This window comes from Syngnathus scovelli, chromosome 1, assembly GCF_024217435.2.
Source record: "Syngnathus scovelli strain Florida chromosome 1, RoL_Ssco_1.2, whole genome shotgun sequence".
Lineage (NCBI taxonomy): Eukaryota > Metazoa > Chordata > Actinopteri > Syngnathiformes > Syngnathidae > Syngnathus > Syngnathus scovelli.
Window position 1 is genome coordinate 24,894,071 of NC_090847.1, and position 21,815 is coordinate 24,915,885.

At 48.1% G+C, this 21,815-nt stretch overlaps 3 protein-coding genes and 1 long non-coding RNA gene across 7 annotated transcripts; 2 read left to right on the forward strand and 2 right to left on the reverse strand.

Annotated features, from left to right (window-relative positions):
- The first annotated feature begins 382 nt into the window (after positions 1-382).
- On the forward strand, positions 383-7,752 carry ctc1 (CTS telomere maintenance complex component 1). 3 transcript variants are annotated; one of them, XM_049760290.2, is made up of 24 exons: positions 383-541; positions 909-996; positions 1,441-1,531; positions 1,598-1,820; positions 1,920-2,131; positions 2,465-2,594; positions 2,669-2,950; positions 3,014-3,136; positions 3,359-3,588; positions 3,653-3,794; positions 4,381-4,595; positions 4,815-4,978; positions 5,054-5,168; positions 5,238-5,589; positions 5,647-5,736; positions 5,810-5,955; positions 6,032-6,117; positions 6,192-6,327; positions 6,407-6,475; positions 6,545-6,704; positions 6,925-6,980; positions 7,047-7,203; positions 7,281-7,377; positions 7,571-7,752. In XM_049760290.2, the coding sequence occupies exons 1-24, from the start codon at positions 482-484 to the stop codon at positions 7,654-7,656; spliced, it is 3,510 nt and encodes a 1,169-aa protein (XP_049616247.1). In that variant the 5' UTR covers positions 383-481; the 3' UTR covers positions 7,657-7,752. The 3 variants fall into 3 exon arrangements, with proteins under 3 accessions (XP_049616247.1, XP_049616226.1, XP_049616238.1); XM_049760269.2 differs by having other exon boundaries at positions 5,238-5,736; XM_049760281.2 differs by having other exon boundaries at positions 5,238-5,736; positions 6,548-6,704.
- Positions 7,753-9,444: 1,692 nt separating this feature from the next.
- Positions 9,445-17,204, reverse strand: LOC125992118 (disks large homolog 4). Of its 2 annotated transcripts, XM_049760755.2 has the most exons (20): positions 17,072-17,204; positions 16,879-16,989; positions 16,257-16,327; positions 15,459-15,575; positions 13,654-13,704; positions 13,403-13,527; positions 13,171-13,340; positions 12,966-13,102; positions 12,744-12,894; positions 12,348-12,616; positions 12,168-12,270; positions 11,999-12,095; positions 11,753-11,929; positions 11,650-11,687; positions 11,540-11,578; positions 11,331-11,432; positions 10,570-10,742; positions 10,349-10,458; positions 10,183-10,274; positions 9,445-9,799 (listed from the first exon to the last, which is right to left on the reverse strand). In XM_049760755.2, the coding sequence occupies exons 1-20, from the start codon at positions 17,106-17,108 to the stop codon at positions 9,693-9,695; spliced, it is 2,277 nt and encodes a 758-aa protein (XP_049616712.1). In that variant the 5' UTR covers positions 17,109-17,204; the 3' UTR covers positions 9,445-9,692. The 2 variants fall into 2 exon arrangements, with proteins under 2 accessions (XP_049616712.1, XP_049616721.1); XM_049760764.2 differs by lacking the exons at positions 15,459-15,575; positions 16,257-16,327; positions 16,879-16,989; positions 17,072-17,204 and adding an exon at positions 14,908-15,051.
- LOC125993375 (uncharacterized) lies at positions 15,574-21,133 on the forward strand. Its single transcript, XR_007490175.2, has 2 exons — positions 15,574-15,730; positions 19,588-21,133. It is a non-coding gene; the product is annotated as an uncharacterized lncRNA (long non-coding RNA).
- On the reverse strand, positions 17,225-20,761 carry LOC125992280 (7SK snRNA methylphosphate capping enzyme). Its single transcript, XM_049761188.2, has 7 exons — positions 20,484-20,761; positions 20,026-20,270; positions 19,597-19,867; positions 18,742-19,282; positions 18,457-18,669; positions 18,273-18,381; positions 17,225-18,191 (listed from the first exon to the last, which is right to left on the reverse strand). Exons 1-7 carry the CDS (start codon positions 20,759-20,761, stop codon positions 18,154-18,156), a joined length of 1,695 nt encoding a protein of 564 aa, XP_049617145.1. The 3' UTR covers positions 17,225-18,153.
- Positions 21,134-21,815: the final 682 nt, after the last annotated feature.

The window sequence follows — 21,815 nt, forward strand, 5'->3', positions numbered from 1 at the left end:
CAGTACAAAAATATATTTAAGCTGTATTTAATTTTCTATTTACATGTAGTCAATTTCAACCAAGTAATTTAAGCATTTTTTTACACTCTTTGAGCACAGTGATGATGTTCAAAAATATGCTTTACAGCATATTAAAAGTAATTTCGGGTCATAAAAACTGCATCGTTTTTGATTAACATTTATTTTTCTGTGTTTTTTAATGTTTGTCATCGTGGTACTCGCCCTATATTATTAGACAGTAACAGTACAATAGTGCAATAGAACAGATTCTTGAGGAATTTGTCTGGGGGGGCGGCTGGATTAATGAAAAAGATACTTTTGGATTGTAAATGGTTTTTATTACTTGAAACAAAGACGCAGCAAACGCGTTATATTTGAGCCTCAGCGGCTACCGTTAGTGCCGTAGAAATCCCGGAAGCGCAGTGTTTACCGCGGGATACTTACAGCTCATTTTATTTTTAAAAATATAAATGTACATTCTATGGATGACATGGACGCAATGCAGCTGTTCCGGGCACAATGCAATCCGCAGAGTGAAGCCGTCAGTATCACAAATATTCAATGTTAAAAAGTGTATTTTTTGCTTAGGAATAGTGCCATTCATCGGCTTTTTATCATTCTCTGGGCATTAGCGCGATCGCAATGAGAGCATTGCGGGTGTCTCAAAAAACGTTTCGACTCTCATCCAAAGAATTTACCCAGCCTTTGCATAAACAGATGATTCTCGGCAACTACCACAACAACAAACCAGTAGATGCGATCGATTCAAAGCCTGAGTGTGCTCGCCCAGTGTTTCATGTGACTCAGGAGAACCGACATGACAGAAAACATACGGAAAAGTAGCAATCGTTGTAGTCCATTCAAATTGGTAGGAGTCTCAACTGCAAAACCTCTGCTGTTCTCTGCAGGAGGCCAAATGGTTAGAAGGACTATTTCACTTCGTCAGAGAGTATGTGTGGCCTATAAATTCTGGCCCCGCCCCCTGTTCTCAGACAGGTGAGTCTACATATATGTAAAAATCTATACACTATATTTTCGTTGTTTAATGTCTTTTCAGACCGATCCCAGTACAACTATCGACTCACCAATACCTTATAACTCTAGTACTTTTGGAACTTACAATTTCTATTAAACCAATGATAGATAATTTTAAAGAATGACCTATCATTTTTTTTTCAGTTATTTAGTATTCATTTGTGTCATGCAAAATCAAATTAAACTCCATGAGTTTTAGTCTATGTTCAATATAAATTGAAGTGCAAAGTAATCCAGGTTCAACTGTTAAGCATGACACGGTAAAGTTGGAAAATAAGGCTGGATGATACAGCTGAAAGTTTTGCTACGATGTTAGTATGTGTGTGTAGCGATACTGTAATATGTACACGCACACACTGAGTTTCCACGTTCTCCCCAAGTTTGACCAAATTCTCTAATTTGCAGCTGATGAGGGTGTGTCTCACCTGAGTGCAACTGTGCTGAAGAGGATACGAGGGAAGATGTCCAGCACGCACACGCTGCCCATCAGCTACAGGTAAGGCATGCTGTCCCGTCCCGCCCCATTCAGACACGTTGCTGACGTTTTGCGTCGGCTCACCAGGCTGGTGTGCGTCTCTGAGCTTCTCTCTCACCAGCGGCTGGCGTGCGTCAGTAACCTGTCTTGGAGCACCAGTCAGGAGCGTGCGTTAGCCGAGGAAGCGGCGGTGGCGCTCCCGGGTCGGCGGGCTCTTCCCCGGGCACACCTCCTGCTGATCGGGCACCTGACGCATGGCCGTGACGGAGAGTGGACGTTGACAGACGCCAGTGGCAACGTTGGGTGCAAGGTGAGTTGGTGCAACCATTTTGGGGGAGATCACCAGGTGTGCCGCAGGATATGTTCCAGATTAACAAAGCTGTGCAAGAAATGATGTTTGCCTGTCTAGGTTGTCTCTCCCTCACCTTTGTGGATGGGTCGTCTGGTCTTCCTCCCCCACTGGCACTACATCCCCCACGATGCCCACTTGCAAGCGCAGCCGGAAGCCCGAGGCTACGTGGAGCTGATTGGCTCTCCTGTGCTGCTGTGTCCCGGTCCTGCGCAAGGATTGGCCGCCGGTGCTGTCGCTGTCAAAGAAGCTGCAGCCTTAATGCACGACAGGTGAGGTCATACTTTCATATCATTTCAAACTCACCTGTCAACATTATCAAATGACAGATTTTGATTTGATTTATAAAATTCGCAGCACATTCAAGTACCACCAACTACTTTCCTCTTAGCCATGCCATTGCGTTAGTACACGTGCATGTATTACAAACAAATGTCTATCTGACGTTAGCTTCCATTGTTCGCATCCACATTAGCTACTGAAGTTGGCTTCCAATGTGGAGGCCAGAAAAAGCTTCGCCCGCCCACCTGACACCAAGACGTACTAATAGGTGTGTTTTTCAGCTAATAGTTTCAGTTCCACCTAACCTCTTGTCTGTCTGTCAGGGTGCAAGGATTGCGTCTGTCCATCTACGGTAAAGTGGCTTCCGTCTGCCCCCTGCTGGTCATCTCAGGGACATCTTTCTTCTTCTTCATGCTGTCAGACGAAACACACACGCTACCTGTCCTGGTCAAGGTAAAGACAAAAACACACATGAAAAGTAGTCATTGTGTATTGAACTTTTGTTTGTGGTGTTTGTTTGTGTTTAGAATAGCAGCAGGCTGTGGTGGGCACAGTGCGTGTCGGTCGGCGAGTGTGTATGCGTGACAGCGTTGCGTGTCTGTGTCTTACGACCGTGGGGAGGGAAGAACATCCTGTGTGCGACCGAGCACTCCGAAATGCACAAGACGCAGCGGTGCGCCCCAGGCGAGGATGCGCCGTCGACCATGCCGCTCTTGCCGCCGTCTCCCTCATCAGAAATGTTGCAGCCCGAGGAATGCGAGGTCCAATCTAATGACAGGACCAAACAGTCCAAAATCATCAGTTACCAGGTGAGAAACATTTTCTAATTCTTTGCGGATGCTTCTCCTAATGCTGCCCCTTTCCCATTTTAGGGGACAGTCACAGAGGTGGTGAGCACGGGGGCGGGCCTTTACGTGATGGACAGTAAGCTGGGACTGTGCCTGGCCTATCAACCCAAGCTGAAGAGGAAGCTGCGAGCCGGCGACGTGTTGGCGGTGAGGTCTTGTTAGCCATTCCGACCTAAGATGGCTTTTAACTTTTTCGGGGCTTCACATGTTCGCCATAATCGGGTTAACTTATGCCTTCCTTTCTGCCTTCCTTCTTTTGTTTGCCGAAGCTCATTTTTTTCTCCAAAAGCATAATTGCAAAAGAGCTTGCTTGGTGGATTGATTACGTGATAAGTAATTTGACACATCTACGTTGCCATCCCAATCCAGATCCATCACGTTCACTTCCTGTACCGGCCCTGTCCCGACTTCCCTCCCAGTATACTTTGCACTTGCCTGCGATCCACTGTGACGGTGGCAAAGTTTAGCGCCGTTCTAGGCTCGGACCCTGACAGAAACTGTCCAGACGATGGCGTGTTGCGGCGGTTGCTGGTGGAGAGGAACCTGGATGTGTCCCGGTACATGTGGACGTGCCACCTGTGCTCCCAGTTTCAACGGAGGTAAACCATTCAAGGTGGGGGATCTCTGTTAGCATTCACGCGCTAACTCGCGTGTCCGTCGCAGCCTGCTCCCGAATGCGTCACAACAGTGCACGTGCGTGTTGTCATGGAAAGTGATGGAGGTCGCGTTTGGACAAGGGCATCGACACAGACGAGACATCTACGCCGAGATGTTGGACGAGCCTCACACGTGTCCGCTGACACAGGTAGACCCTCCCTGTCATCACTAATCATTTTTTAAATTGATTCCCTAAACCTAAAAAAAAAAAAAAAAAAATCTCCAAATTGCCTTAAGTCTTCATCAAAAGCTAGGCGGAGGTTTAATTGCCAAAAAGTCATTATTCAAGGTCAAAGTCTGCTTTATTTCTTCACGTCAAGACACACAAAGAGATCGAAATTACGTTTCCCACTTATTGAAATTATTAACTTATCTGAACCTAAGGTTAATACAAATTCTATCTAGATAAATGATTAAAACCAAACAGTAAGTGTTTTATGTAGAGAGAGAGAGAGAGAGAGAGAGAGAGAGGCTGTGTGCCACTCCTCGACATTTATTTAAAATACAAAAAAGTGTAATGAACTAATGATAGAATTAATTACCACCTCAGGGGTGTTCTTATCAATACTGTACAGTTCAATTATTTTATGATTGCATTTTAAAAACATCAGATACTTAAAGGTGTTCTTTAAATAATATGTATTTTAAAGGTTGTGGGAGAAGTGAAATGATATAGATAGATGCGGATTTTCACCTTTTGTGGCTGTGTGTGTGTACCTGCGTTATCTCTCCAGTATGACGGTGACTTGGTGCAGCATCAGTATGTCAGCCTGTCAGAGCTCCAAGAGTCCCTCCAGGAGGACTGTTGGGCTTCCTTGTGTCTCCGCTCTCTGCTGCCACCTGCTGGAGTCGGTCTGACCCGACCTCAGATGGACGCCGCACTGGCCTGGTCATGTAGAACTTTGACATCGGACTCAAGGCGCAAACTGCAGCCCGAAGAGACGCTCAGGTAATCCTCCACCTCTGTGTGAGCCTGGTTACGAAATAGGGACACAATGTCACCAAATGTGGGGGAAAACTGCACGTGTGTGTTGTAATTTGTGTATTGGTTTGTTTTTTCAAAATGTGAAAAAGTAAAAATGGAATTAAAAAGAGATTTAGCAAAATTAACAAAACTACAAAATATGCACACAAAAAAAACTTCACACCTGATCACGTTGGTGCACAGACAGCGCCCCCTGCTGCTCGTGGGTGTACTGGAGCTGCCATCAAGTGCGTCCCAACATACGCTGCAGCTGAGAGACCGCACGGGGACCATCGCCTGTGTCATCACGCAAACTACAGAGAAAGCGGCGGGAGGCCACGGCACGTCATTCAATACGGCGTGGATAGGTACACATGCACACGCTGATTGACAGGAAGTACAACCTGTATTTGTGTTTTATTTGTTTGTTTGTTTGTTTTCAGGTTGTCTCATATGTGTCCAGCAGTTCACCATGGTAACAGAGCGATTCATTCAATCAAACTTCCCCTCCTACCAACACCTGGATCAACACAAATACATCACATACAAACAGTGCAGGTACACACAAACACACACACTTCATACTTGTGTGGTTTCTGATCCCGTGCGTTTGTGTTTGTGCAACAGCGTTTACCTCCAGTTCTCTGAGGACAGCATCCACATTTTGAGCCCATCTGCTGCCATGGAAATGCATCTGCGTAATAAAGGGGAGGATTCAGGGGAAGAGGAAGAAGAGAAGGAAGATGTGGCGAGGAAGCAAAGTCAAAAGGACAAGGATGAGGACACGAAGTCCTCGCGCCCGTCTTCATCATGCGTCTCGGTGGTCCTCCAGGTGGAGCAGAAGAATGGCGTGATATGGCGGGAGAATGAGCAGGCGTCTTTCTCCGTCACAGCGACTGTGATTGGGCCCGTGGCGGCCTGGGGGCAGGACCCCAAAAACCGGCCAATGAAAGCCTTTGAGACAGGAAATGAGAAAAAGGTGACGTTAGCAAAGCCTTTGGGCTTTACCCAATCAGCATTGTGTGCGTGTGTGCAGGTGACCGTGTTGTGTTCAGGCGCGTCTGCTCGCTGGTTTCCTCTCCTGCAGCCGGGACGCTTCTACAGACTGGTAGCGACCGGCACCCACGTACGTTTGCCACTACATCATCGCCGCGACTCTTCCCTCGCCGTCCGTCCTCTCACTGTCAGACGTCAATCAGGACGTCGCCGTTCTGGCGGGCAATGCCACACTGCTGGTCCAATCCGGGTGGAAGTTTCACACGTTGACACGGCCCCTCCTTGTACCCGTCTGCCAAAGGAGCGTCTGTCCTGCGACATCTACCGTGTCGCAAGTGTTGGATGGCTGGTGAGCTGTGCTTGTCATGTGATGTCACCGTCATCGGACAATCGATCAATCAAAGTTTGTGTGTGTGTGTGTACAGTGCAGATGTAGTGTCTTTTCAGGGTTTTGTCTCAGACAGGATCAATCTGAATGACAGTACAAGGGATACTGGACAATCTAATGTTGGTGTGTCTCTCTCACACACACACAAGCACACATTTGACAAAAGAAAGCAGTTCACCGACTGTGTGTGTGTGTAGGTGCACGTCTCACAGTGTGTGACCAAAGTGGAAGGAGCATCCATGTCTTCCTGAACTTGAACCATAACGCGTACCCGCTCGGGATGTTGCCAGGCAACACGCTGTTGCTGTCTGCTTTCCGCAGGAGGGTATCCAGGTGACACACACACTCTGGGAGACACACACACTCACACAGAATGTTTTATAACCTCTGCCTGTGTGTGTGAATTTTACAGGTCAGGGCATGTATATTGCAGTAACATACCAGTCAGCTGGGTGGCAGTGCTGCGGGTTCGAGACGAGAGGTATCAACAAGCATCCGACTGCCTGAGTCTCTCCTGCACGCACACACATCACCTGGACTTGTTGTCTAGCAGGTGGGAGGGGGAGGACCGACCACCGCCTCCCATCATGCACCTGGCCCTGTGGACGCAGCAGAGCCGCACTGTGGGCCGGGTCAAAGGCCATGTGGTGTGTTTCCTCTTTATGCAGCTGCAGTGGAACTGCTTCGAGTGTGGCAGTGTGTACAAGCAGGTACACACACAAACACGCAAAGACCATAATTAGAGAGTGGTTTGTGTGTGTGTGTGTGCATGCGTATTCATTCATTCCTGATTACAATTCAGGGAAACTGAGAATGTTTGACTTAAGACCTTGGGTAGAAGACACAGCTTTAAATCCCCAAAATTTGGGGGGAATGAGTTTTAATCAAGGTACCACTCATAGTGTGGTCCTTCCTCTCTTTGTCTCTCAGTCTGGTTGCAGTGGTCAGTGTCCCTCACCATCAGCTGTCTTTGACTGCACCGCCAAGTAAGTGTGCCAGATAATCAGTGACTGCTTACCTTGATGATGATGAAGATGATAATGGACCGTCAGGTTGGTGATGGAGGACGGCACAGGCGAAGCTCACGTGCACTTCACAGGGGCGCTCGTTCGCCAGGTGCTCGGGCTCAACCATCCCCAGTGGGAGGGACTTCAAAGAGCGGTGAAGGCCAGAGGACACATCCAAGTGTACCCCCGTGGGAGGAGCCAGGTCGGGTTGGACCCCTTACCATCAATGAAGGCGATTTGCCGCTCGTTAATAAGACACTTCCTGCTTCCTTTTTGCAGGCGTGTGATGACGGGCTGCTTGACTTCCTGTTGTTGTGTGCCGCCGCCGTCAAATCGTTGTTTCTGACCTGCAGGATAGAAAACCAGGCCAAAGAAGGTAACACACACAGATATATTGGCACACACGGAACAACAGAAAGCCTTTCAAAACATTGAACTCGCACATAAACACACACACACACACACACACACACACACTGGTATTCAAAGACAAAATACAGCAGCACTCACAAAGAGCACAAAAAAACTGAGTGTGTTGCTTGATGGATCAGCACAGTGGTTTGTTTCAGAGGTCAAAAGTTTGAGAAGTACCAAAAGCAACTTCCTGACAAAGATGGCACCGCCCCTCAAGCTCACCTGTCTGCAAATACACTGAACGAACAACACTAACATGTATGGTCGGTCACCATGGCAACAATGGACATAACAGAAACTCATGTTTGCAAATGTAAAATAAAGTGAAGTAAAACACGCTCTGAGTCGCCTTGATCTTTTTTCTCTCTCTCACAAAATCAACATGGAAATGTTGATTGGCTGAGAGTTTCACTTGACTAAAAGACAATTTTAAAGTGTGTGACTTTTTCCATATTTAACCAGCAAAAGATATTTTCCGATATAAAATGTACAGTATCTGAAATGTGAGCGACTATTTTTTATAAATTATTTTTTTCCCATGTTGTGCATTAGTTTAAGATTTGCCTGTTGGCACATGAACGAATTTAGGTGACCAAGAGAACCATAGGCCAAGAGAAAAAAAAAGTGCGCTCATTAAAAAAGTACTAATACCTGCGTGTCATTTACATAATCTCCCTCTAGCGGTATCCCACCGCATTACAGGAAGGACTCTTCCCGCGATTTGTTGCATTTAACTTCCATTTAATTCAACTCTATTTCTTACATTCTGCCTTTAGTCTGGAATAATGTTGATTTTATTTTCTTATAATGTATCAACTTTACTCCTGTAAACACAGGGTTTGTTTTTCCACATAATACCACAACTTTACACATAATAAAAATTGAAGTTTGAAAATATTTTTTCTATCCTGATATTACAACTTTTAGGAATATGACTTATCATAGTTTTTTTTAATCAAAATTTTATTATGCCATGCTACTGGATTTCAATCTTGGCTATGATGGTGATAGTCAGTGAGCAAAATATTTTTTGAGGTGCTACATGGTGTTAAAAGTTTGGAAGAACTGCTCTAACATCTGACTTGCTCATCTGTGTCTCTGTCAGCTTTGCTCACTCACTCCATCACCACTCTCATTCTCACTCACCTGTTCGGATGTGTGTGACCCTCGGCTCCGGGTGGATCCGAGCCGGGGAGAAACAAGTTGGCCATTGGCGTGTGTGTGTGGACGGACTCTGGGTGTGGTCCTGTTCCTGGAAGGCTTCTTGTACTACTGCAAGCAATGTCACCAGAGTCCTTTTGCCTCTTTTTGACTTTTCTCCTGCTTCTTGACTTTTTGACACAGTTCACATTCTGGTCCCCCTGACCAACAGTCAGCTCCTGGATCTGTTCGCTTGGGACTTTCTGCAATTGATCTCGATTGTATGAGTTGGCAAGCACAAACTTGGTCAATAAAGCTGATTCTGATGAGCGGTCCAATCCGGCCCGCAACTGGATTCCAAAATTATGAGGATCAAAGAGAAAATATCATGTGGACCACAATAAAGCAACTGAAGGAAATCAAAGGTGAGACAACAAGGAAAAATAGTCACAAATAAATGTGCCCTACTCATTCCACTGGTGCGCTGGATTGTCTAACCCTAGCGTACTGGTACACGGACAATTGAGCGCAGGGCTGGGTGTTTTAATATTTGTTTGTATGCAGTCACGACTCGGGAGGCTTGGCTTTTTTTTTTTCTTAGCAATTTATTCCAAGATTTCCGCAAATTCGTTCGCCGTTCTTTCTCCCACTGACGAATCGGCGGAGGAAATCATTGGGAAGTCTCGAGTGACAGTCGTTAGCTGTTAGCGTTAGCTCACTGAGTCTCTGTGCTGTACAGTGGACGGGGACGGAGCCATGGCGTGGCCACAGTGTTGCACAAAGGGATTGTGGGAGATGTAGTCCATGTGGGCTGGGGAGGGGATTCAGACATGACCCAGTGTTGTGCCCGAAGCAAAGCATCATGTGATCTCAAAGCCCTGAATTCGTGTGTGTGTGTGTGTGTGTGTGTGTGTGTACATGTGTGCGTGTGTGCGTTTGAGCCCCATTGTTGTATTTACACACGCACACGGTGTGTGTAGAGCACATCCATCAATCAATCAATCAATCCATAAATAAATAGCAGAATATAAACACATTACCTACACTCTATACTGATCATACTTCGGCCGCGCCAGCGTTGTCATGGATACACAACATGTGCACGGGAGGGGGGGGGAGAGAACCTCTGCTGAAAAATCAGAGTCGGTCACGGGTCACCACCCAGATGTATGGGCCGCTCTGCTCCTCAATGACCACTTTGACTTGGTGGTACACCTCCTCAAAAGTGTCCCCGTGCACGATGGCTGCACACACATGTTAACAGCCGTCAATGGACAGCGCATCCACATATGTAATCACAGCGCTTTATTTACTTATGGCAAAATAAAAAAATTATAATTCGGATAATGGATGTTACAGGTTAACAATGACGAATTAAAACAGCGAAATACAATTTAAGCTCTCTTTAAAGGTTTAAAAGAAAATGATGATAATTCATAGAGATCAATGAAAACTGAAATGGAATAAATATTCTGGTTGTCTTTTGTAAATTTGTTAGCCCCGGACTCCAGAACAGTAATTTAGATATGGATGGAGTAAACTAGCATATAATAACTCGTAAGATGTGTAAAAAATAAGCGCTGTGTGAATACTTTGTGGGCGCACAGTATCTGAGAAATATATTCACCAGTGAAACACTCGAGGAAGTCTTGTTCCATTTTGATGGCTCGATCCAAAACTTTCCTGGCCTGATCCTCCGACAGACGCTTATTCAGGTCGCTACACACACAAACACGAGCACGCAAAATGAGAATATGTCCTAACCGGTCGGCATAGTGGCCTGACGGACTCACAGGATGTTCTCCAGAGATCTTGGTCGGATGAAGATTGCGATGGGGTGAAGGTGAGCAGCCTGGAGTCTCCTGACGGCGTTGGCCGACACGTCCAGGATGCAGTGCTTGCCCTACACACACGCACGCATAAACACATACAGCAGAGCAGATAAATCACATGGGCAAGCATCGCAATGGCAACGTGAAGTTGAGCCATCGCCGCAGCGAGAGGAGCATCTCACCTGGCGGGCCACTTGTCTGACGCTCTGCACCGATGTGCCGTACAGGTGGTTGTTGTACTGGCCCGCCTCGATGAAATGATGTGACTGGATATCGCGCTCCATCTGCTCGCGGGACGACACAAAGTGGTAGTCCCGCCCGTCCACCTCGTAGTCCCTGCGGGGGCGAGTCGTGTCTGCGGAGGAGTAAATTGAGTTTTGCTTTTTAAATAAGAAAACATCCATATTATATTTTCTAAAAACATAGTAATGACACGATTAAATAACATGGCAAAATTGATGCCCGACTGGGCCACCTGAGGGCAGTATAAGACAGAGATCCGGATATACTGTACAGCTGTCTCAGCTCCTCGCAGAGGATAAAGAATTTATGACTGAGAGCTCTTATATTGAAAGTCTACATGTGTTGCTGCAAAGTTTCTGTTCAAATCAATTGCCACACATTCCGTCAGTATACGAATGTTAGCATTAGCATTGGGCTAGCGGACTAGAGTCTAAGATATTGACTAATTTTAAAAACACAATGTGTAATTCTCCAAGTCGTAGCTTCTGTTTGACCGTAAATCTCAAGTAGGATTTGTAATAAACTGCTGGAAACCTCCTTTTTCAATAATTGTTCAGCAAGTTTTCACACGCAAGTCAAAGCAATAAAATTGTCCAAATGGCAGCTTGTATGGCAAAAATGTCCTAATTGAGGCACCACCGATTCATGTCTCCGAGGAGTTGAGTTTTAGCTTAGTGAGTTGCACGTTCCTCCAACTCACGTGGCACGCAGGAGCCAAACTTGTCTGGGAAGTCGGTGAGCAGGTCGTCGTTGATTCGGTCTTTGGTGGGTCCCAGGACGATGACGGGTCGGGCGTAGTCCACTGCGGAGACAGCGGTTATCATATTGTCGCGGTCGCTTGCTATGTTTTACTCGTATGTTGACGTCATGTGTTAGCCTGCAAATATTTTTCAAGCCTCCTCAACCCACCTTCAGTCTGCACTACCGGCTCGTAGCTCTGGACCAGCCCTGCAAGGGGAAACCATAACAGTCAGGCATTGCCTCGTCGTCCCCTCATCGCCTTGGTCATCAAAACTCACCTTGAGTCTTCATTCGGGACCACTCTTTCCTCTCGACCCTGAAACACACACACGCGCACACGTCAGTGGCAAAGCCGAGGCCAACGCGGCAGCCGCGCCTCACCTGTGTTTGGATGGGATGTATCCCAGCTCCTCCAGCTCCCCCTGCTGGTTGACCCGTCTAGCCTGCCACCATTCGTCATCGGCGCTGTCGATCACGTGAAGCACCTCGCCGAAGTTAAAGTCAAGAGCTTGCGAGAGAACGCCGCAGTCCCACGTCTTATCGTAGTCGAACAAGGCCCTGCGACACACAGGATGGCGTCGGTGCTTTGTTGAGTTATTTCTGGCGCACTTCCTGTGTGTGCGTTACCTGACATAGAAGCTGCGGTTGGCTCGCAGGGTTCCTGGCGAGCTGTTCATCATCTGCTCACGCAGGTCGTGGATCTTGGCTTCAAAGCGGCTATACTCTACATACACATACACACGTTGACATGACATCAACTTGCCGATGATGCAAAAACGCAGATGCGTGCACTCACCCTCAGGTCTGTACTGCGTTACTATGGTAACCGTTTGACCGGCGTTCTTGAGCGCCGCTGCGGCCTGCTCATGCGTTGCAAACCTGAGATCCACGCCATTCACCTGCCCACGCATGCATAATGTTGCTCAAATTGTGATGTCACAGAAACGACGTGAGTGTATGTGTGAGTCACACGCACGCTGAGAATCTGGTCGCCCTTCTGGAGTTCTCCGCTGAGGTCCGCCGGCCCCCCGGCGAGGATGAAGGAGATGAAGATCCCTTCGCCGTCCTCTCCGCCCACAATATTGAAGCCCAGGCCGCTGGCACCGCGCTGCACGCACACGCGGCGGGGCTCTCGGCCGTAGTCGTCCTCTAACATCATGCCGCGGTGGGGCGGTGAGTAGCGGCGAGGCGACGGCGGCGGGAGGGCTTGGGGGTAATCGCACATGTAGTCCGGCTCCATGTAGGCTGCACAGGCAAGCCGGAAAAATGTCAAGATGCTGGATGATTTCCCCCCACCCTCCCTACAATATGAAGCTCCTCAGCTCATTTCAGGATACGACCCGCTAATTAAAAATAAAGACAGCGGACGTACAGCTGGTAAGGTCCGGGGGGCTGAATCGCTCAGCCGGGTGGATGTAGTGCGAGGAGGGCGTGGCCACCTTCAAGTAGACCACCTCGCCTGTATTTTTCAGTGCCGACACAGCATCTTCGTGCAGGACGTCTTCCAGAGACAAATGGTTGACCTGTAGACCACCGGTAAGGGCTATGAGGGGCGTTGCAAATGCACGCAGACGGAGTGACACGGCGTACATACGGCCAGAATCTTGTCGCCGATCTGAAGCCGCCCGTCCCGCTGTGCTGCGCCGCCCTCAATGATCTTGGTAACGTAGATGCTGTTGTCGCCGGGGACGTGCTGGTTGCCGATCCCGCCGGCGATGCTGAAGCCCAGACCTGCCGGCGAAATAGATCAAAATTTCTCCTTTCCAAGGGGTAGCAAAGTCGGATGCCCCGCCCCCTACCTTTGGGTCCCTTCATCAGTTTGATCTTGGCGACGTGCTCGCCGAGCGGGCGTCGCCTCAGGACGTATAGCCGTACCACGGGCCCCGCCTCTTTCAGGGCCTCCACGGCAACCGAGTGAGTGACCTCGCGCACGTCCACGTCGTTGACGAAGACGATGCTGTCGTTCACCCTGCGGACGGACGCGCAAACGTCGGTGTGTGTTCGCGCACGAGGACGCGCATACGTATGTACCTCAGACGTCCGTCCTGGGCGGCAGCTCCTCCGGGAATAATTTTGGTGATGAAGATGGACGGGTCATCTCCAATGTGAGGGTTGTCGGTTCCTCCAGCGATACTGAAGCCCAACCCGGAGTTTCCCTGCACGTGCACACGTGACAGTTGATGGTGTTTGTGAATTTAGGATCCATTTACTCATGAGCGGTTTTCTTTCGGAAAAATGATGCAATAGCGAATAGGTGCCTGTGCGTCAGTGTGCGTGCTCACCCTCTCCAGCGTGATCTCCTCATACTCCAACTCGCCTTCGGATCCGTTCATCTGTGAAAACACACCAAGGGTTAAATCGCATTCCGAGCATCCCGCACCCCCCACCCACTTCTGACGACGGGTTGCCACGGCAACAGTCGCCTTCAGGGCCCAGGCGGCTATGGCGAGCGTCTCTCTCTCTCTCTGTCAAATCACGGCCGTTGCTATGACATCACTTCCGCCTGTCCTGCGTGCGGCTTGTGCGACGAGGCAGCAGATGGCGCTATGCAGTGTACAATATTCGTAGGGGGTAGCAAAAAAAATAAATAAACAAGAGCAATACCCTTTAAAAATATTCCTAATTGCATCTATGACTAGTTTAAATTTTAAACTAGTGCAAAAAACACAGCAGAAGTGCTTTGCAGAAATGTGCACTCTCCACTAACAACCCAGGTTAAACTGTCATACTAAGATGTTCTCAGTCAAGATGTATCCCTTCAAGTCACGTGTACAATATGTTGTTATAGAAACTAGCATTTTATTTTATAGCGCTTGTCCAAAATAAACAGAATTCTAAAACATTAAATAATTTGTGCGCCACGATTTAGTGCTTCAATCATATTCAATCGCGCTGCTGGTGTTAGCTAGTGGGGGCATTTTTAAGGTAAAATTGTTTTGTTGTACGTAGTTTAATTCTCTGTATTTTGTTTGCTTTGACACTAAACTTTAATTGGGACTGTCAAACTGCTGCTTACTGTGAAGTCAAAGTGAAGTGAGGTTTTTTTTTTTTTGCAAACATCTGGATTTATTCTTTAGGATTAATTCCGACTTGAGCCGAGGAGCAAAATGGGTCTGTGGCAGGTGGAAGGATGAGATGACTTGCTTTATGACGAAGAGGAGGAGGAAGAGGAGGAGGTTGTAGAGTCGGTAATTATGTAACAGAGATATTAGTTACACTTCACACTCAGTTTCCCATGACACCTCCGTACACTTGGAGGTCAAAAATGAACGTTTATCGCAAGATGAGGAGGAGGCGGGGGAGGCTCTTGAAGCTTTTTGGAATGTGGGAGTTAGCTGGGCCGCCCGCAAACGTGCACAACCCCACACGAGAAGGGAAACGACCCCCCGACCTCCCAACTGTGCGGCAGATGCTCGACGCGGCAGTGCCCATGATGTCGAGCAACGCAACCGGCTAGCCGGGCGTTAGGTCAAACCCGCCCCCTACACGCCCCCTGATTGGTTGAGCCAGGCAAAAAGGTGAACTTGTAACGTTACCATCATTCTCTGTCTGTGTCTCTTGGCTCTGCGCACATTGTTGATGAAGCGTCGTCCCATCTTTTTGGCGTACCACACCGAAACGAACATCACTTCCTGTCTCCGCGGCGTCTTGCCCCCTTCGCGGTAAGGGGGGGTGGTGGTGGTGGGGGGGTTACATAAAGATGGAAGGAGTGATGAACGACTAAGACGCCTTCTCGTGATCGTTGACTCGACTCATACCGGTAAGACAGAAAAAGGGGAGAAAAAAAAAAAAAAAAAAAAAAAGACAAACCGGCCTAACGAGCAAATCCGGCGATGAGAGGACGACGCTCTTCGGCGCTCGTCATCCTCATCCTCCCCCGCTCTCTGTGCTCAACTCAACTGCTGCGTTTCTTCTCTCTCTCTCTCTCTGCCCCCTCCCCCACCCATGCGAGGAATCACCTCCCCTGCGTGATGTCACACGCACACACACACGAAAAATACTGCTGCCATGGACACCCTCCATCCCCCCATCCTGCCCCATCGCTATGGCGACAAGCGGGAAAGCGTGTGCGTGTGTCAGTACGTACAGTGAGCGCAGCAGGGCGTGAGATGGTGTCCAGGTGTGTGCGCGCGAATTCGGGGGCGTGTCCGTCAGTCACGTTTCCAGGGCTTGACTGGTCGTCGTCGTCATGGTAACGATACTTCTGCGGTGGGGGGGACACACACACATACACACGCAGACAGTCACAAAGCGAGCTTCAGCATTCGGCGACTAACGTGACCCGGAAACAGCCGGCGGCGCCGTCTTCCGACATTTGTGTGACCCGAGTGAGAAGCAGGAAGTGAAGACACACGAGTGGTATGTTCTAGTCAACACATGCACACACAAACACACATGCACGCAAACAGGTGTAAATATCGGACGGCTTCGTTAAAACACACATGAGCACGCTGATGTGTGTTGCTCTGCTCTTACCTTGGTGGTGACAATGCAGAGGCAGTCCATATCCACACACACACACACACAGTCACACACACATTTTCACACACACACACACAGACACACACACACTCTCACACACTCACACACACACACACTTAGATCGCGCTTTGTGCCCCCCCCCACTCTCCGCGGTTCTCCTCCTCCGCTTCCCACCGTCTGTCGACAATGAGCCAATGAGGAGGTGGGGGAGGAGGAGGAGGGGGGGGGGGCACGATGCAACGAGTGTTATTTTCTGCTGGGGGGGGTCACCTCCTTGACGACAGAAAGAGAGAGCGAGCGAGCCAGAGAGAGAGCAGAGAGGAGGTGGGCTGTGCTCTTGTTGCCATGGTGTGATGCAGCTGTTGCTAAGGAACGGCGGAAGGCTGTTGGACGGAAAGCGTACCTGGACAGGTGTCTGCGGACGGCTCGCCGCGTGGTTTTCACATACAGTCAGCTCGTAGAACTCCTGGATGTCTGCGCACAGGTTTACATATTTAGTGCTTGGAAATACAAATTAAAAAAAAAATCAACCTTGTCGAGTGAATTCAGAGATTTCAGAGAAGTGATGTAACAAAGTCTTCTCGCTATCATATCTGCTTTAGAGAGCTTCGTTGTCACGGCGTAGAAAAGTCTCGACAGGACTGGGTAGGATATATTCCAGCCAGATGAGGCTTTTAAGCAAAAAAGAGGGTGCAAAAGTACGAACACAGTAGTATCTTTTTTAAGTTACTCCAAAAAAGGAAAAAAATATGTGATGAAATTACACACTCATATATTAACACGGCACAATGAAAAATGTCAGGAAATCCTTTCTAGAATTTTTTCGAATTCTCCCTGAATTTTATTTTATCATAGTAGTTGTGTGCTGACTTCTATTTACTTTAAGTCTGAAACGCTTACACAGTGCCCGTTTGTTTTTCCGTCACACAAACCTGACATTTGAGCAGGGGTGTGCAGACTTTTTATATGCACTTCATACACGTTCCAACGCTCGTGTCAGTGTCCGAGAAGTGAAATTGCAGTACCGAGCAAAGCCTGAAACAGGTCACTCTGGAAGATGTTGAGCAGTTTCTCGGCTTCTCTCGTTTTGACCCCATCGGAGCAGGCCTCCATCAGTTGCAGAGCTCGCTGAGTGTCTGGAAAAACATGCAACACGTGAGCCGAGGCATCTCTCACAAGAAATTATTTGAAAATGACAAAAAGGTTATCATCTCTCACCGTCTCTCTTCAGCGGCATGTTGTCCTGCGATCCCATGGAAATCCTCTTTAGGGATTTGCCGGGCGCACTGCATGCTGGGTAGTGAAGTACGCCGATAGACGGACTCCGCTCAAGCCCAAATGCACACGTGAAGCAATCACTGACATCGGTGATGAAATGCAAGTCAAATGTATTGATTTATTTGAATGATCAGGCAGTGCGGGCAGAATGGTGAATGAGTTGTGGTTTCCCTCAGTTTTTTTCAGTTCTTTGTCTTCTGTGTAAAGTCTCTGCTCATATTTACATAAAACAAAAGAAATATTATCGAGCCTGACCGATTCAACGATTAATCGTTATTGACTGGAGTTCTGCCGATTAAACACAGTTATAATCATTTCTCATGACCCCGTAAATGATGTTTAGTGTCAGAGCGACATGTGGGATTTTGAAGTCATCACTTCCAGCAAAACTAAATAGCAAAAGCGAAGTAAATGATATTTTATGTCATATGGGCTGCATCATTTTTCCCCAATAACAACGATGACCTGCATCTAAAGATAAATTCATCAGCTGATGCTTTCTTGCACTTTTTTTTTTTTTTTTGCCACTTGAATGTGTGTTTTATGGATTAGAAAAAGCTAATTCATTCTTGAAATATTTTTGAAATTATTCAGACGTTATTTTGATCAAATCGATACTCAGGCCTCAATCTAAACTATGGCTTTCCTTTCACAGTTATTAAGGATTAAAAAATGCTTTGTTATAAACCGACGGTGTAAAAGCCTATAAGCAATACACTGAGAATCTGTACATTGACAATTTGACCTTAAAAACACAACGTCCTGTCACCTCAAGTTCAGTTGTCTTACTCCAGAGAACTCGGAAGGTAAGCTCTGATGAATTTCCACCATCTCGAACACAGTCAGCTGGGATAGGATCCTGCTCACCCGCGACCATAATGAGGGCAGCCGTAAAAAAAAATAATAATAATCTCCCCGCCGAATGGATGACGGGAAAACGTCCCATCTTAGCACCACACAAACAAATGAGCGTCACTTCCTGTCTGCGATGCATTGTCCAATCACGAGCTCAAGTCAGCATGTCACTTCTTGTGGAACAGGTAAATGGGCTGTTTCTCACCTGGAAACAAACTTCAAATCAGTGTGTGCTTGTGCCAGTGTGTGTGTGTGTGTGTGAGTGTTCCTGTGTGTGCTCGGGTACCGTTGTGTGTGAGGAGCCTATAGGAGCTGAAGCCGACATTGTCCATCAAGTAGGAAGTGAAGTGCTCTGGTCTCAATTTTAAACTCCTGTAGCGATGATATGTGATTGCCTAGGAGACAACACCAGTCCCGGTCAATCAAGCCATACAGTGAAATTCAATTAGTGTGTATGTGTGTAGTACTACCGAGGCTTTCTTGCTGCGGCCGTAGCGTCGCCACGGCTGCGGCTCGAGGATAAACAATCCGTCTGGCGACAGGCTCTGATAGGCTCGTCGGAAGAGTCGGACCACGCCTTCATCGCCGGCTTGCAGTTGTACCCACTTCGTCACGCACATACACATGATAATGTCATACTGGCCCTTCCCGGGCCACACCTCCTGTTCTGACACGTAGTCCCCCTGTGGTAGGAGTCACAAATAGGCGTAAACTTCTGAAGCGGTCACAAACAGGAAGTGGCGCGCAACACTCACCTGGATGAAGGAGATGTTGTTGGGAAACCTGCGTGAGGGTGGGGGAGTGGCGTGGAGGAGAGGGGCTGCGGCCAGAGGACCGCGACTCACCCTCAGAGACAGCGGGAAGGCCATGAGACGCACAGCTTCCTCCTCCTTGAGCGCCTCTTGCCTCTTCTCCTCCTTTTTGGCTGCCTCTCTACTTGGGGAGGCCGAACACCTTCTCTTCCGCTCTTCCTCCACCAGGTCATGTGACAGGAAGTGCCTGATGTTCTGCTTGGCAGCATGCACGAGTCGCCCATCCAGCTCCACCCCCAGGATGTGCGCAGGGTTGAAGGCGCGGGCCACGGTGAGCGTCAGGTGACCGGCGCCGCAGCCCACGTCCAGCACCTTCTTGTCTCGGAACCAATCAGCTTGGAGCAAGCGCAGCCGCGTGTCCTCAGCCGGCCCCACGCGGCCCTCCCACCCGTTGCCGTAGAAACCGTGGTAGCCATAGAAGCGGCAATGGTTGCCATACTGGTAGCGGTGTTTGTCCTTCTTCTCCGGGGGCTTGCGTATGCACCTGCAGAGCAACAGGCGCGTGGACCAGCAGACGATTAAAACCTTGTCAAAGTTGGAAACATTTCACATCAGAAATTTACAGAGTCGAAGGTTGGCTCTTAATAGGGAAACTAAATATAGTGGGCAGAAATTAATTGATCAAAAAAAAAAATCCAATACTTGACAAAGTTCTACTTGCAAATAAATCTGTTGAAATGGTTTGCAATTTTATTTCATTTGTCCTCTTCTACAAAATCACCAGAAAAATTCACCAAAAATTCTCCACCAACCACATTCTGATGTTTGCAATCTGATGTTTGTAACCAGGGCACTCACCTGTTGGGCCCGAGCCCTCCTGCCAGCGGTGTGTGGAACTGGCTCGCCTCTATCGTGTCGGCGACGCCACGCGTCGACCTTGCCGAGGTGGTCCGCCGTCGACCCCTCTGCCGCCGTTCACCGGATTTGCGTGTGGCGGCCGGAGGAGGGTGGGAGTGTCTCCTGGGAAGGATCGGGGGTGGGGCAATGTCCTCTCGACAGGTGATGGCCGTGTTGAGTTCACAAGGAAGAGGAGACACTCCTGCGCTGCCTTCTCTGGACAATACTGGAACTGCCACAACAAAACTTCACCATGTACATGTGTTTTGTTTTGTAGTAAGTATCAACAGTGAAAATGAGCAATAGAGACCGCATTGAAAACATGTTTTTTCTTATGTAGTTAGTTTTTCCACTCCCATGCTGTACTGTATGCATGCCAGTGTGTCTCACCAGTTATTCCATCTGTGGAGGGAAAGATGGGACGGGTCGCTGCCTCCCTATCACTGCAATGATGGTTCCTGTGTCTCCTCCGGGACTTGATGGGAGAGAACAGGACGCCTTCCGCCTTGCCACCTGGTTTTCCCTCTCCCTTCAAATTCAAAGGGTCAGTGATGTCTCGAGGAACCAGTATGTCCACAGGCTCCGTGCTACGGGACGGCAGTGGTGAACACTTTGGAGTAGTTTGATTGGTGGCCCTGATGGTGAGTCAGACACATGGATGTTACTGGTAAAGTACAAAATGGATATATAGTGCAATGGTGGTTAAGTACCCAAGAAGAAATATGTCATTACTGCACTTGTACAAAAAAAATAATATAATGTCACGAAATAAACTGCTTTAATTGGCGCAAGTGTGCGTGACTTTCAGCGTAGCCTTTTTTCTCCTCCGGCTCTCGGCTCTTCCTCACCTGTTGACGTCTTCGTCCAACAGCGAGTTAAGGTTGAGCGGGTCAAAGATGTTGCCGCCCAACAGGAAGTGAGTAGGCAGCAGGGACTCCACATGACTCTCACTGCGGGCGCGGCGACGGCGCTTGGCCGGACCCTTGAAGGCGACACCCACGGAGTAGCGCTTCCTCGGGAGGCGCTGAACGGGCGCAGCCAGCGTGCTTTGACCGCTGCCGTTTGTCGGAGCTCGGGGTTGATGGCCGATGGAGATCTTTTCGGACTTGTCCACCGACATCATCATCCAGCTCTTTTAGCTCCTTGCTGGAGAACAGCTAGACAAAGTAATGAGAAGTTGAACAGTTAGGCATCTGCATTCTAGTTCTCAAGTTAAATTCCTTTGCAAAGATTGTTGATTTTTAATGTAAGTCCAATATTCTGAAATCTTAGTGAGTAATGCACACTTGCAAAGGCTTTTTTGTTTGTTTTCTGATTTAAATTCCTGTTAAATTCCTTTGCAAAGATTGTTGATTTTTAGTGTAAGCCCAATATTCCTAAATCAATTCCTGCACACTTGCAAAGGCTTTTTGGTTTGTTTTCAGATTTTTTTTACTGTATAACTTTTATAAATAAAAGTTAAAATTCAGTTCCCACTGTCATAACAGTGGACACCTACTATACTAAATATTTGTGAAGCTTTGCATGTCTCCACACACCCCTGTTTACAACCTTTGCCTTCTGTATGCAACATGCTGTCAGAAAAAAAATGTCTGCTAGTTGCAAGTACAAAGATCTATTATTTTTAAGGGGGGGGAACTTACTTGGTCTGAAGACTTGCCTTCTCCAGCGTGTTGTTGCCAAAAGACCCTCGCGTCCACTCCAAGTGTGTGACAGGCAAAAATAGAAAAGTGCCTTTTTCTTAGTCCCGCCTACCGGAAGCTGAATGCTCCAATCACAGACCAAGCCCGGCGGACAGTTAGCTTCTCACTAGCAGTTTAAAGGAAGTGGCTAGCACGGTGCTAACTCCACTCCACCGCGAAGCATAACGAGTACAAACATTGCGTACCGTGCGTTTGGAGTCTACGTTCTTGTCCAATGTACCTCGACGAGACGACATAGCTAGCATGAGCGCTCGCGACCTGTTTGGCATCGTCTCTTGTACTGGTGAGACGGCCTGTATTAATTTACACCAGTCCGAGCAGGGGGGGAAACGCCAGCACAGCTGATTGACGACAGTAATGACCAATCACAAAACAGACTGTCTGTCCGTCTCCCAAACGCACCAGTCAGAGGGGAAGGATGTCCCTAGCGACGCCTGACTAAAAACAATCAATGTGAAGGGTGGGCCAAAAGTAGCT

Coding starts and splice junctions, on each gene's coding strand:
- ctc1 (XM_049760269.2), top strand. CDS start 482: ATGGATGACATGGACGCAATGCAGCTGTTCCGGGCACAATGCAATCCG. Junction 1,821..1,919: donor GTGGCAACGTTGGGTGCAAG/GTGAGTTGGTGC, acceptor TTGCCTGTCTAG/GTTGTCTCTCCCTCACCTTT. Junction 7,378..7,570: donor AGAAAACCAGGCCAAAGAAG/GTAACACACACA, acceptor GGTTTGTTTCAG/AGGTCAAAAGTTTGAGAAGT.
- LOC125992118 (XM_049760755.2), bottom strand. CDS start 17,108: ATGGGATCGCAGGACAACATGCCGCTGAAGAGAGACG. Junction 13,705..15,458: donor CACGCCCTGCTGCGCTCACT/GTACGTACTGAC, acceptor GTGTTTTCACAG/ATGAACGGATCCGAAGGCGA. Junction 12,096..12,167: donor AACGCAGTACAGACCTGAGG/GTGAGTGCACGC, acceptor ATGTGTATGTAG/AGTATAGCCGCTTTGAAGCC.
- LOC125992280 (XM_049761188.2), bottom strand. CDS start 20,761: ATGATGATGTCGGTGGACAAGTCCGAAAAGATCTCCATCGGCCATCAA. Junction 19,283..19,596: donor GGAGGGCTCGGGCCCAACAG/GTGAGTGCCCTG, acceptor GTTGCTCTGCAG/GTGCATACGCAAGCCCCCGG. Junction 18,192..18,272: donor TAGGCTCCTCACACACAACG/GTACCCGAGCAC, acceptor GTTTGTTTCCAG/GTGAGAAACAGCCCATTTAC.